This window comes from Zonotrichia leucophrys, chromosome 9, assembly GCF_028769735.1.
Source record: "Zonotrichia leucophrys gambelii isolate GWCS_2022_RI chromosome 9, RI_Zleu_2.0, whole genome shotgun sequence".
Lineage (NCBI taxonomy): Eukaryota > Metazoa > Chordata > Aves > Passeriformes > Passerellidae > Zonotrichia > Zonotrichia leucophrys.
Window position 1 is genome coordinate 12,415,846 of NC_088179.1, and position 12,297 is coordinate 12,428,142.

Here is a 12,297-nt window from a genome sequence, read left to right on the forward strand (position 1 = left end):
AGAAATCACGCCTGGTGTTTAAAAATTAGATCAAGAGCACCCAGCACCTACTCTCGGAGAGCTTCAGTTTTAAATAAGAAGAAAGCACCTTCAAAAGACGCGAATCCCTATAGGGCTTCTCTTTCCAAAGCCTAAAAAGTTGCTCAGTGATCTTAAAAATTCAGGATCACCACGAAATCATCATAACCATCATTATCAGAGTGCTGGAGACAGAGGGACAGAGAGAAGGAGAACGGGGGACAAAATAACCCTAATAATAGATTTTTTTTTTTCCCCTTAGCGTACACATACACACAAAAAGATGCGCTGGAAATATTTTCGTGGGGGCAAAAAAAAAAAAAAAAGAAGCAAAAGCAAAAAAAAAAAAAAAAAAGAGGTTTATATATATTAAAAAAAAAAAAAAAAGTTGGGGCTGCAGCAGCCCCGTTTGTCAGAGCGGTGTCAGGGCGCCACAATACCTGCGATGGATGGGGCGGCGCGGCCAATCAGCGGGCGCGGGCGGCGGGGCCGGGGGCAGCGACGCGGGGAAGGGGGAGCCGGGCCCGGCCAATGCGCGCCCACGTCCGCCCGCACGGCGCTCCGCCCCCGGCTCCCATTCATCAAGGGGGGGGACGGTGTCGTCTTTTCAATTCATTTATCTGCAGGAATGATTGCCGCTATCAGTCTCGCGTTCACCGCCCGGCTGAGGAGGTGAAAGTTTCTCCCCAGGAAGATAAACCGCAAAAGACAATATTGTGCATGATTTGCGCCTTTTTTTTGCGGAGCGAAAAAAAAAAAAAAAAGGCCCCCCGAAAAAAAAAATCGGGTGAGTGTGGGGAAGCTCGAAGAGGAGAGAGAAACAATCTCTCGGCCACTTTGCAACATTCCTATAGCCAAAAAAATCACTGAAGGAAGTTTCTTTTTTGTTTTGGTTTTTTTTTTAATTTTTTTTTTTTTTTTGCTGCCTGTGTTGAACTCTCGCCGTTATTGTTATTTGCAGCCAGTTTATTTTTGAGCTCACCCAACCCCCCCTCCCCACTTAAACCTCCCTGAAAAGTCAAAGCAGAGAGACAGTGAATATTTTTGGGGCACGTTTTTATTATTATTATTATTTGCAACTGGGAAGATCTCTTCCCCCCTTCCGCACCAGCCTTTTTTTTTTTCCTTTTTTTTTTTTCCTTCCCCCTGCGCTGATGCCGAAGGGGGTGTTTTTGATGTGGTTGCTTTGGTGGTGATCGTCGCTGACTTTCCAAAGAGGGTGTTTTCGCCGCCGCTGCTGCTGCTGCTGCTTCTCTCCGCGTTGTGTGTGTGCGCGCGTGCTTTTTTTTTGGTTGCTGCATCGACGCTGGGAAGATGCTTCTGGATGCTGGACCGCAGTATCCCGCCATAGGAGTCACTACCTTCGGATCCTCTCGCCACCACTCCACGGCCGATGTCACGGACAGAGAAGTGGGGCTGGGGATCAACCCCTTCGCCGACGGCATGGGCGCCTTCAAAATCAACCCCAGCACCCACGAGCTGGCCTCGGCCGGCCAGACCGCCTTCACCTCTCAGGCGCCCGGCTACGCGGCGGCGGCCCTGGGGCACCACCACCACCCGACCCATGTCAGCTCCTATTCCAGCGCCGCCTTCAACTCCACCCGGGACTTTCTGTTCCGCAACCGCGGCTTCGGGGAGGCGGCGGCAGCCAGCGCCCAGCACAGCCTCTTCGCCTCCGCCGCCGGCAGCTTCGCCGGACCCCACGGACACACAGATGCCGCGGGACATATACTTTTCCCGGGGCTGCACGAACAAGCCACCAGCCACGCTTCGCCCAACGTGGTGAACGGGCAGATGCGCCTGGGCTTCTCCGGAGACATGTACGGCAGACCCGACCAGTACGGCCAGGTCACCAGCCCCCGCTCCGAGCACTACGCCTCGACCCAGCTGCACGGCTACGGCCACATGAACATGAACATGGCAGCCCACCACGGGGCAGGGGCCTTCTTTCGTTACATGAGGCAGCCCATCAAACAGGAACTCATCTGTAAGTGGATTGAGCCCGAGCAATTGTCAAACCCCAAAAAGTCCTGCAACAAAACTTTCAGCACGATGCACGAGCTGGTGACTCATGTCACGGTGGAGCACGTTGGAGGACCCGAGCAGTCCAATCACATATGTTTCTGGGAAGAGTGTCCGAGAGAAGGGAAACCTTTCAAGGCCAAATATAAACTTGTAAATCACATCAGAGTCCACACAGGTGAAAAACCTTTCCCCTGCCCTTTCCCAGGCTGTGGCAAAGTGTTTGCCAGATCAGAGAATCTCAAAATACACAAAAGAACTCATACAGGTACGGTAACCTTCTCTGTCGCTTTTCTCTGTGCGAGTGGAAGCGCCGAGCGCCGGGGCCGGAGCGGGACGAGGGGCCGTGCCGGAGGGGTTGGGGGCCGGCTCGGCCGAGCCTCGCATGGGAGAGGGGGTTCGGTCCAGGGACCGCTGCTTTTTATCCGGGAGAGGCCGGCTCGGAGCTCCGCTGCAAAACGAGCTCGGTCACAGCCACGCCAGCAGCAGCAACAAAAAGAAAATGATCCCTGCCGAGGCAGAGGGGGAGGACGGCAGGGTTTGCTGCTGGGATTGTTAGGGCGGAGGGGGTGGGGTGGGGGAATCGCAGCAACCTGTCCTGTTTAAATTTATAGGTTTTAATTAATAATTGTTCGGCAGTTTTGGCTGTGGCACGATGAGAAATTGTGCTAAATGTTGTAGGCAGCTCATTCGTCTCCTCTCTGCAATTCAGGGCTTGGTAAATATTTAATTCCGTTGAGCGATATTAAACAAACCGAGCCCGGCGCGTTACTGTGTTATTGTTGTGCGGAGGGGAGGCGCCGGTATTCCTGAGAACTTTTTCCTTCGTGGGAGGTGGGAATGCAGCAGCCTCTGGCCGGGAGAGCTATTTCCCCTCGCTCCCACCCCCGAACGCTGAAAGGCAGAGCCGCTTTCCCCAGCGCTTTTGCCGAGGGTTTGTGGAGCTGCCCTCTCGCTGATTTCTCGGACAGAATAATTTTCAATAATGCAAAAAAATATCGGGGAGGGGGCTGAGGGGGGTGAGAGAGTAAAATATTACGAGAACGAGCTGTAAAATCGGAAACCAGCTGCTGAGGATCGTATGTAATATCCCACCACGCCTGCTCTCTCGCTCGGAGCGTTGTGAAGAGGGAGAGGTGCCCGGGACTGGGGTTGGAAGGAAATTCGCCCCTCCAAAGGAAAAGGGCGGAAAAAAAAAGTTATTTAGCTGCCCTGCTCTCCGAAACGGGCGCTTTGCTGGAGCCGGAGGTCCGGAAAAGATAGAGACTAGAAGCAAGGTTTTGGGATTCGAGCCGCGCTGAAGTTAGAAAGTTGCGAGTGTTTGAAATGGAGCCCTGGGCTCCGTCCGGCGGTACGGTGACAATGAGCGATCCAGCCGGCCCTGCTTAATCAGATCCCTTTCCCCCCCCCTCCCCCTTCCCTCTGCAATAGGTGAAAAACCATTTAAGTGTGAGTTCGAGGGCTGTGACAGGCGCTTTGCAAACAGCAGCGACCGCAAAAAGCACATGCATGTGCACACTTCCGACAAGCCCTATCTCTGCAAAATGTGCGACAAGTCCTACACGCACCCCAGCTCCCTCCGAAAGCACATGAAGGTAAATGGAGGCGCCTGGCCTGCCCGGGCGGAGGGCAGCGGGGCCGTGCCTGCGGGCGGAGCGCGGCCCGGGGCCGGCCGGCAGCGGGGCCCCGGCTCGGGCCCGCCGGGCCGCGCTCAGCGCCGGGCCCGGCCCCGCCGCGGGGCCTGCGCTCAGGGCCGGGAGGGGCAGGGAGGCGGCGGCAGGAGCGGCCGGGGGGCCTGGCCCGGCGGGCAGGGCCGGGGCTGCAGCCGGGGAGCCCCGCAGGAGAGCCCGAGCCGGGGCCCGCCGCTGCTCCCCGGGGCCGGCGCGTCCCCAGGCCGAGGCCTCCGTCCGCCGCCGCTTCTATCTCTGCCCGGGTTTTCTCTTGCAGGTCCATGAATCATCCTCGCAGGGGTCCCAGCCTTCTCCCGCCGCCAGCTCAGGCTACGAGTCCTCCACCCCTCCAACCATCGTGTCTCCATCCACAGAAAACCAGACTGCCAGCTCCTTATCCCCTTCCTCCTCCGCAGTCCATCACACGTCCAGCCACAGCACGCTTACATCAAATTTTAACGAATGGTACGTCTAAAACGCTAAAACAAAACAACAACAACAACAAAACACAAACCGAAACAAAAAAAAAAAAGCCCCAAGCGAGCAAACAAATACCCTATTTAAAGACTCCAAAATAATGGACACTCTGAATTCAAAATTTAAATGAGCAAACAAAAATAAAATGCTGCCAGTAGACCCAGGACTGAGTAAAATGAAGACTTAATTTTTAAAAATATTTTTCTTTTTTTTGTCCTCCATTATTTCTCTCTCTGTCTCTTTTTTTTTTTTTTTAATTTTTCCTTTTTTTTTTTTCTTTTATTTTTTTTTTTCCTGACTGTTCTGCTCTGTTCCAAGGCTTGGTAGGCGAAGGGGTTAGTAGAATGCATACGAAGACAAGGTTACCAGGGCAAATGCCAACTGTGTAGGGCTTCACTGGAAACCACTGATTAGAGATCGCCAACTGCATGTCTGCTCGGGCAGCGGCCTTCCCCCCCATCCCCTCTTGTAAATACAGAATTATTAGCATCAAAAACAAAACGACAAAAAAAGTGTACTGTTTGATTTTGTAAATAGTTATATCGCAAGTTGAATAAGGGGATATGTGGATTTGTGGTCTTTGCATATATGTGGGGGGAGGGGCGGGCGGGCGGGAGCGGCGGCGGGGGGGCGGAGGTGGTGGGGGGGCAGAGGGAAGAGGTAGAAATTCAACTATTTGTACTGAATGGCAAGAATGTTCTAGTAAATGTGTATCAAAATGTGAATTACTTTGTATTATTACAGTCTAAACGTCGATCTAACAGAATATTATTGGTATTAATGTGCTTTTTTGTATAAAGTGCAACATTTCGTCCCAAAGTCCAGTCTAAGTAGTGCAGTAAAATGTTGTTACACGTCCTGTCAAGAAATTCGTATAGTGAAAGCCTGGATCTGCGTGTCAAACTGTTACATTTGTTTATGTAAAGTGATATTAAAAAAAAAAAAAGATATAAACTATATCTGTCCGTTGCTTTTGGCAAATACAAGAACATAATGTATATAAATCCTAATTTCCATATTTATCCGCATGTAAAGGTCCGGTTATACCTGTTACAAGATATTCAATATTTATGGCTAGAAGAATTGGTATGTAAAATTTAGTTTACAGAACTGTTTGGTAACATTTCGTACCTTATTAAAGATTCTTAAATCCCAAGAATTGTGGTAGGAATTGTTATTCACTAAGTCAACCTGCTGCAACTCCTACTAGCTTTAGGATATTAGAATAAAACTGTCCCAGTTTTTCACTGCTTTCCATTATGTCATCACTAAAGCAGCGAAGGTGATATAAATGTGATAAATGAAAGGATCCCTGCTGGCATTACTATAGTGTGTAATTAGTATTTATATCAAAATTTATGAAACAAATTTTCGGCCGCAGTATAATTTAAATGACCTTTGCAGACATAGAATAACAACCATAAAAATAACAGAAATAGATTGCATATGCTACATAAATATTAATGTGGGGAATTGTTACACGAGAAGTGCTGCATTCCAGCCCAACACTGTCCATGAATCTGCATAGACTGGGTCCCTAAATTAAATTAATTCGGATAACATATATTAGGAGATTTAAAACAGAGGAGATTTCGGTTGCTATTTTAATTTAAGGCATTTATGACCATAACTAATTCTTAGGCAGTGGATTCATGACTTTCCTTGGGCCTTTTACTCCAAGAAATACAGCACTGTTTCACGAAGGCCGTTGTTGTTGTTGTGTGTATTTCTATTTGATTTTTTTCTTCTTTCTTTTTTCTTTGCTGATATTCCTTAAAACGTGATGTTAATTTAAATCAATTACTTCTTATGCTATGTTATTATTATTACTATAATTTTGCTAGTGTTAATAGCTTTCTAAAAAAATAAATGTAGGGCATAAGAATTATTTTATGTAATTTGATTATCTTTCTATCTCTTTTATTTATTTCTCATTTACTTAAGAAATTCGTTCCATTGGCTGGCGTTGATACAGTAAATTTGTAAATGAGAAGACAATATAAAAAATCTAAATTACTTGTGCTTAATGACTGTAGCAGAACGCCTTTTCTCTAAATCAGATTGTCTTCCTTGCAGTTTAGTTTGATAGATTTGCAAGCTGTACTGCTTCCACTAACTTAGCTACGGTTGTTGGAACTGTTGGGCTTTGTTCCTGGTTGTAGCTTGCATGATCGCCCCATTAAGCAGACAACATATCAACAGACAACACAAATCATGAGGTTGGCTAAAGCTGCGAGGGCTTGTGATATGTCATAGAGTGAATTGCACAAACTGACCTTCCAGTAGACCAAGATGACACTTTAACAGCTTCTTTAAAGAAATATTATGTGTACGGCGAGTCAATGGCCATATTAACCGCTCGGGGGGCGGGGGTGCGGGGGAAGCCGCGCTCCCCTCCATCAGTGCGGGCACTCCGCAGCCCCGGCGCTAACCCGCCCAGAGCACAGCCCTGCCTCTCAGCAGCCCTCCGCGAGGATATTCCTTTGTCCCCAACATTTGGGGATCTCCCTCGGAGAGACTTTCCCCTGCCCGAGAGCGTACGCCTCATCCCCCACACCTCCAGAAAAGAAAAAAAAAAAAAAAAGGAAATAAGAAAAAGAGAGTTTGTCTTGCTCATCCTAATCCCTGCTCCTGCCAGTTCGGCATCGCCGCCTGCTCCCTGCAGCACCCGTGGGAAGGCTTCGCTTTAACTTTACTTTCTACAAAATGTTATTATTGTAAGGCTAATACCAGTTTTCAATGAAAAGAGCGCCACCTTGCAGGGTTTGGCGAGATAGGAAAAGTTGGAGCCCGGTGGGACCGGGGCAGAAAGTGTTGGGACTTGAGGAAATGTAGCCCACCGGGCAAAAGAGCCGGAGGGGAAAGTGTTTCATGCGCCGAAAATGTTGCTTTGTTGCGAATCTTTCAGGGTAGCTGTCTCGGCGATTTTACCGGGCATCTTTTATAAAAAATGTAACCTGGGCGTATCTAAGAAAAAAGGAATCGTTGAGCTCGTCTGAGCCACCCATCTGTAAAGTAAACCGGAGAAACGTGGTGAGGGTGAGATATTTTAAAGATGCGTATTTGCAACTTTCTTTGAACTTGTGTAAAGTCCCTAGTGGTCGCTTAACACAGATCTGTTACTTGTGTGTGTTGGAACACTTGGCTAATGAGGATTCTTTTAAACTTTCAGTCTGAGGTTTGTTTGAGCGTCCTACAGCAGAAAGGATGATTCTAATGTTGTTGTTGCTGCTGCTGTAGGTTTTTTATCTGGGCTGAGGGGAACTGTGCGATACTGGTTGATCTCCATCCCGTGTATGTTCTGAATTAGCGACGATCACTGGGGCTGGAATTGTTAATGCTGAATTCAAGTCCACGCCATGCTGGTGCTTGTGCTGTTCGCTTGGCTCTGGAGAGGGGAGCAGTGCTTTGAAATCCCCGGCAGAGAGAGAGATGTTTTTCAGGCAGAGAGGTTGTGAGGTTTCTCTCGGGGGTTTCTGCGCTGTTTTAGTCCCTACAGTCAACTTTCCTCTAGCAAGGCTCCCTTTGCGGATTTATTCACGAAGGCTTGCGAGGAGAAGCACCGACCCCAGCTCTCCAGCCTCAACGGGGGCCATCACACTCTTTCAGATGTCTGGCTCTGGAGATGGTGTAGCTGTACTTTTCCCGCGTGGGAAAAGTAGATTTCGCAGCCCCCGGCAGGCCGTGCCGACAGCCCCGCGCCGCTCCGCGCTGCCTGCTCAGGGCTAGGCAGAACGCTTAGGTCCCATGTCTGCCGTCCGCAGCCTCCCGCGCCCGCGGAGCCTCCCGCCGCTGTAGGGGAGTGTTTGGAGATACCCAAAGCAGGACTGCAGTGCCGGCGGGGAGAGCCCGGGTGGGTGGGTGTCTGGAGGGCTGTGTGTGCTGGCCCCTCTCGGGTGGCAACCCCCGGCCGTGCTTGTGCCGTTTGCTCGCAGTAAGTTAAATGCAAAACTATAATCAGGCGCTTCCACTTCCCCCTCGAAAGACGCCTTTCAGGTCGCTTTAATGGTTTGTGAGTGATCGCTTGAATTTATTGAGGCAAGTCCGGCATTCATAAGGCAAAGTTAGCTTCTTTAGTCCAGACACTGTTTGAAATGGGGACACCCGCTCCGCTCTGTCTTCGTCAGGTTATCGCCCTTCTTTTAGCCTTGAGGAAGCAGCAGTCCGCGGACTGATGCGCGGAGGAGCATCGACGCTTTTATTTACTGCTTTTCTGGCCACGCTAGTAAACGGCTCTGACTTTATAAGTTTTCCTGTGTCTAGAAGCCTCCCTCTTCTCCCAGCAGCTCTCAAAGGGAGCGAGCAGCGAGCCGGGCCGCGGGCCGGGCCGGGGCGCGCAGGAGCCGCGCTTCACTCCCGGGGCGGCAGGAGCCCCGGCACGGCCGGCGCGGAGCCAAAGCCCCGCCGCAAAGCCGCTTCCAGCAGGCAGGACGGGCCAGGAGAAGGGGAAAGGGCAGAGTGTGTCAAGTGACCTGTCGCTGAAAGAACCCGCGTGGGTTTTGCCGCTGCAGCTCAGAGGGAGAGGAATTCGTGAGCGGTAAGCCCACGAAGGAGGCCGTGCAGGTACCAGGCGCACCGTGCATCACCATCGCAAAGTTTCCATCTGCGTTTGCACACGCAGCACGCCCGCCAAGCCGCCCTGGCTGTGCCCGCCCGTGGATGTGCCCGCCAGTGGCTGTGCCCGCTCTGGCTGTGCCCGCCGTGGCTGTGCCCGCCCTGGCTGTGCCTGCTCGTGGCTGTGCCTGCTCTGGCTGTGCCCGCTCTGGCTGTGCCAACTCTGGCTGTGCCCTGCGCCCGCCCGTGGCTGTGCCCGCCCGTGGCTGTGTCCCCCTGTGACTGTGCCCGCTCTGGCTGTGCCCGCCCTGGCTGTGCCCGCCCGGGGCTGTGCCCGCCCGTGGCCGCCCCGCGCTCACATGAGCGCCGGGCACCTCGAGAGGAGGGCTCCATCCCGCGGTCAGCGCGGCGTTCCCGCGGGAATCAGCACATTTCCCTCAAAGGTGCCCGGTCATTCCCTGCTGAGCGGGGCTGTGCTGCGGGGGAGAGGCCGGGAAGGCGGAGAGGCCCGGCCGGGCCCAGCGCGGCCGCGCAGCCCGGCTGCGGAGCGGCTCCGAGGGCGCGGGGGTCCCGTGGCGGGCACGGACACGGCCTGTGCTGTGGCTGCAGCTCACGGGACACGCGGTTACCGCCGCGGATGCACACAAGCTCACCGAAATCACCGTTCGCGCTGCTGATTGTGTTACAAATATGTCCGTATCTGTGCATTACCTCTATCTACATTTGTACGGAAAGGAAGAACGGCGTTTCTAGAAGGACGCCCGTTCATGTGTTTACACGGAAGTACATTTTCGAAGGCTCACAGAACCTCAGTGCAAATGTTCTGTGCAGTGGGTGGCATTTGTAACAGAATGGGTGTAATTTCCAAATTCACCCGGAAAGATTAATAATTGAAATTTCTATTTTGAATGAAGGGCATGTGTGATTTCCTGAACCTGCTGAACGTAGGAAGGTGGGTTCCATTTCCCCGCAAAGGTACTGCGTTTTAGGGAGCATTGTTTATTAAAAATGGCCAAGGTTTTTATTTTGTATCATTTTTTTCCCCTGCTGAGGACGTCTATGGGTCAGATTTGGTTCATCTTCGATAACATGAAACACGATCCTGTGAAGAGAAGGGGCTATTTTTATCATGCAGCTGGAAGCTGTCATCAATTCGTAACATTTATTTCGGCTTTAGAACGATAGTATAAAATAGCATGAAGTTTCCAGATGACGCCCGTACTGCAGACAGGATTTTTCAAGTATAATAAATCAAATTAATTACCTTTTAGATATATACAATCATACTACCTCTCTATGAAACTGCTATTAAAAAAATGCTCGATGTGTGCATCTGTGATTGTGCATGTGTTTACATCTGGGGACCCAAACACAGAATTAGCTGTCTGGGGTAGCTGCAGCGAGGGTACAGGATCAATGGGGCACACTCAAGTCCGAGTCCTCACATTCTGCTTGTCGAGACCTGGGCACGGCTTTGCTTAGCAAAAAAAAGGAAAGTTGTGTTTTGGCACGGGGCAGAACTGTAAGATCCTTTAGTACCCTTTCCACTTCCAAAAATCCCGTGAGGAAATATGACCAAAGAGTAAGGATACAATAAGCCCGGGAAAAAATCCCCACATGAACAAGCTTCCCCCCGCCAGGCCATGTGTTTTGTGCTTGATGTTGCCTCTTTGGGGGCCGGGAGGCAGCCGGGACGTTCAGGACTGACCACCTGGGGACGACGGTTCCTGGAAACCGCGGCTGTGTGTGTGGCGTCCCGGTGTGTCACAGGGGTGTGTGTGTGTTTGTGGGGTGTGTGTGAGTGCTCTGTGAGTGTGAGTGCTCTGTGCGTGTCACTGGGGGTGTGTGTGTGTGTGTGTGAGCGCTCCGAGTGTGAGTGCCGTGTGTGTGAGTGTGAGTGCTCTGTGCCTGTCACAGCGGTGTGTGTTTTTGTGGGGTGTGTGTGTGTTTGTGTGAGTGCCGTGTGTGTGAGCGCTCTGTCAGTGAGTGTGAGCGCTCTGTGAGTGTGAGTGCTCTGCGCCTATCAGTGGGGTGTGTGTGTCACTGGAGTGTGTGTGTGTCACTGGGGTATGTGTGTGTTTGTGTGAGTGCTCTGTGTGTGAGTGCTCTGTGCGTGTCACTGGTGTGTGTGTGTTTGTGCGAGCACTCTGTGTGTGAGCTCTGTGTGAGTGAGTGATGTTGGATGCGTGTGTGCATCTGCACGCGTGTGATGCGTGTGTGAGCGCTGCGCGAGCGTGTGAGCGCTCCGTACGAGTCCCGTGCGAGCGGTGCGAGTGTCTGGCTGTGTCTGTCTGTCTGTCTGTCTGTGTGCGAGCGCCCGCCGAGCGCCCCGGCGGCAGCCCTGGCGGCGCATGCGCGCCCGCGGCGCGGCTGCACGTGCTGTTGAATATTTATGACGCGGCCCCGCCGCCCGCGGAAGGTGCCCGCGCCCGCCCCGCGCCCGCCTCGCGCCCGCCCCGCGCCCGCGCACCGCAGCGCCGCCGCCGCACGTGCTGCCCGCCAGCCCCGCACCGCCCGGCACCGCCCGGCACCGCCCGGCTGCCCCCGCAGCACCGAACCCTGCCCCGCAGCCCGGGCGGGCGCTTCCAGCCTCCCCTGCACGCCGGGCAAACGCGACCTCCCTTCCTCCTTTACCGGGCTCTCCAGCCACCCCCGGCCCCCTCCCCACCGCCGCTCTCAGCGCCGGGGGTCGCCGGCCGAGTGGCTTTTCGTGGGCTGATGTGTCAAAACGCGACGGGTACAGTCACCAGAAGGGAACCGTCTCTGGTGAAGAGAGAAAGGTTCTTGTAATGGATTCCTTTCTGTCTCGCTCCTCTTAAGAAAACCTCATCATACTGTATGGCCCATCATATTTTATTGCTGATATATCGACATTGCGCGATAGATCCAAGGAAGAAACACAGGCTCTAGGCATTTATTCCTTTGTAGGCTGTAGGTTTTTAATTTTTAATTTTTTTTTTAAACAAATAGTAGCAATTCCCAGTACTCATTGTTCCGCGGCAGAAAGTGATTTTAAAGCCTTTTGTAGGGTGGCAAAATAACATCCCACAGTATCAGAAATATACTTCTGTATCTTGGTAATGACGTGGATTTTTCTTTCTCCGGAGCCCGGTGGGAGCGGGCAGGATGGAGGCAGGAGCCCTCGGAACCCGTGCGGGCTCCCGGGCACTTGACCCGGCCCGGGCACGGCCGCATCCGCATGGCCCGGCCCAGCACCCACGAAGAAGTTCCCCGAAAGGCCCTTCCGGGTGGAGCCGGACTGGAAATCGCCCAGCGACAATTCCCTCTCCATATCCTCTGTCTCCCTCTTCCCCCTCCGCCATAGCCCACCTCTCTCCATCGCCCCCTCTCCTCTCCCTGCCCGGCGCTGCCAACGAACGCCCCCATGGGTGTGTGCTCCTGGGCTGGGCTGTAGAACCCTCTCCGGCCAACACCTGAGTGCCCGTGTCCCCCTCTCCGCAGGGCTGAGCTTCCCTGCACGCCCCAGCCGACTACAAGGGGCAACAATAAAGCCGATGTCCATCATGCCGCCTTTTCATTTCGGAAAGGGCAGATC

The 12,297-nt window shown here is 52.5% G+C and overlaps 1 protein-coding gene across 1 annotated transcript; it reads left to right on the forward strand.

Moving 5' to 3' along the window:
* Positions 1-635: 635 nt before the first annotated feature.
* ZIC1 (Zic family member 1) lies at positions 636-4,793 on the forward strand. Its single transcript, XM_064721566.1, has 3 exons — positions 636-2,308; positions 3,472-3,635; positions 3,988-4,793. The coding sequence occupies exons 1-3, from the start codon at positions 1,333-1,335 to the stop codon at positions 4,183-4,185; spliced, it is 1,338 nt and encodes a 445-aa protein (XP_064577636.1). The 5' UTR covers positions 636-1,332; the 3' UTR covers positions 4,186-4,793.
* Positions 4,794-12,297: the final 7,504 nt, after the last annotated feature.

What these genes read in the sequence shown, in the direction of transcription:
- ZIC1 (XM_064721566.1), top strand. Translation starts at nt 1,333, where the DNA reads ATGCTTCTGGATGCTGGACCGCAGTATCCCGCCATAGGAGTCACTACC. An exon ending in ACACAAAAGAACTCATACAG is followed by an intron (nt 2,309 to 3,471) that starts GTACGGTAACCT and finishes CCTCTGCAATAG; the next exon opens with GTGAAAAACCATTTAAGTGT. An exon ending in CCCTCCGAAAGCACATGAAG is followed by an intron (nt 3,636 to 3,987) that starts GTAAATGGAGGC and finishes TTTCTCTTGCAG; the next exon opens with GTCCATGAATCATCCTCGCA.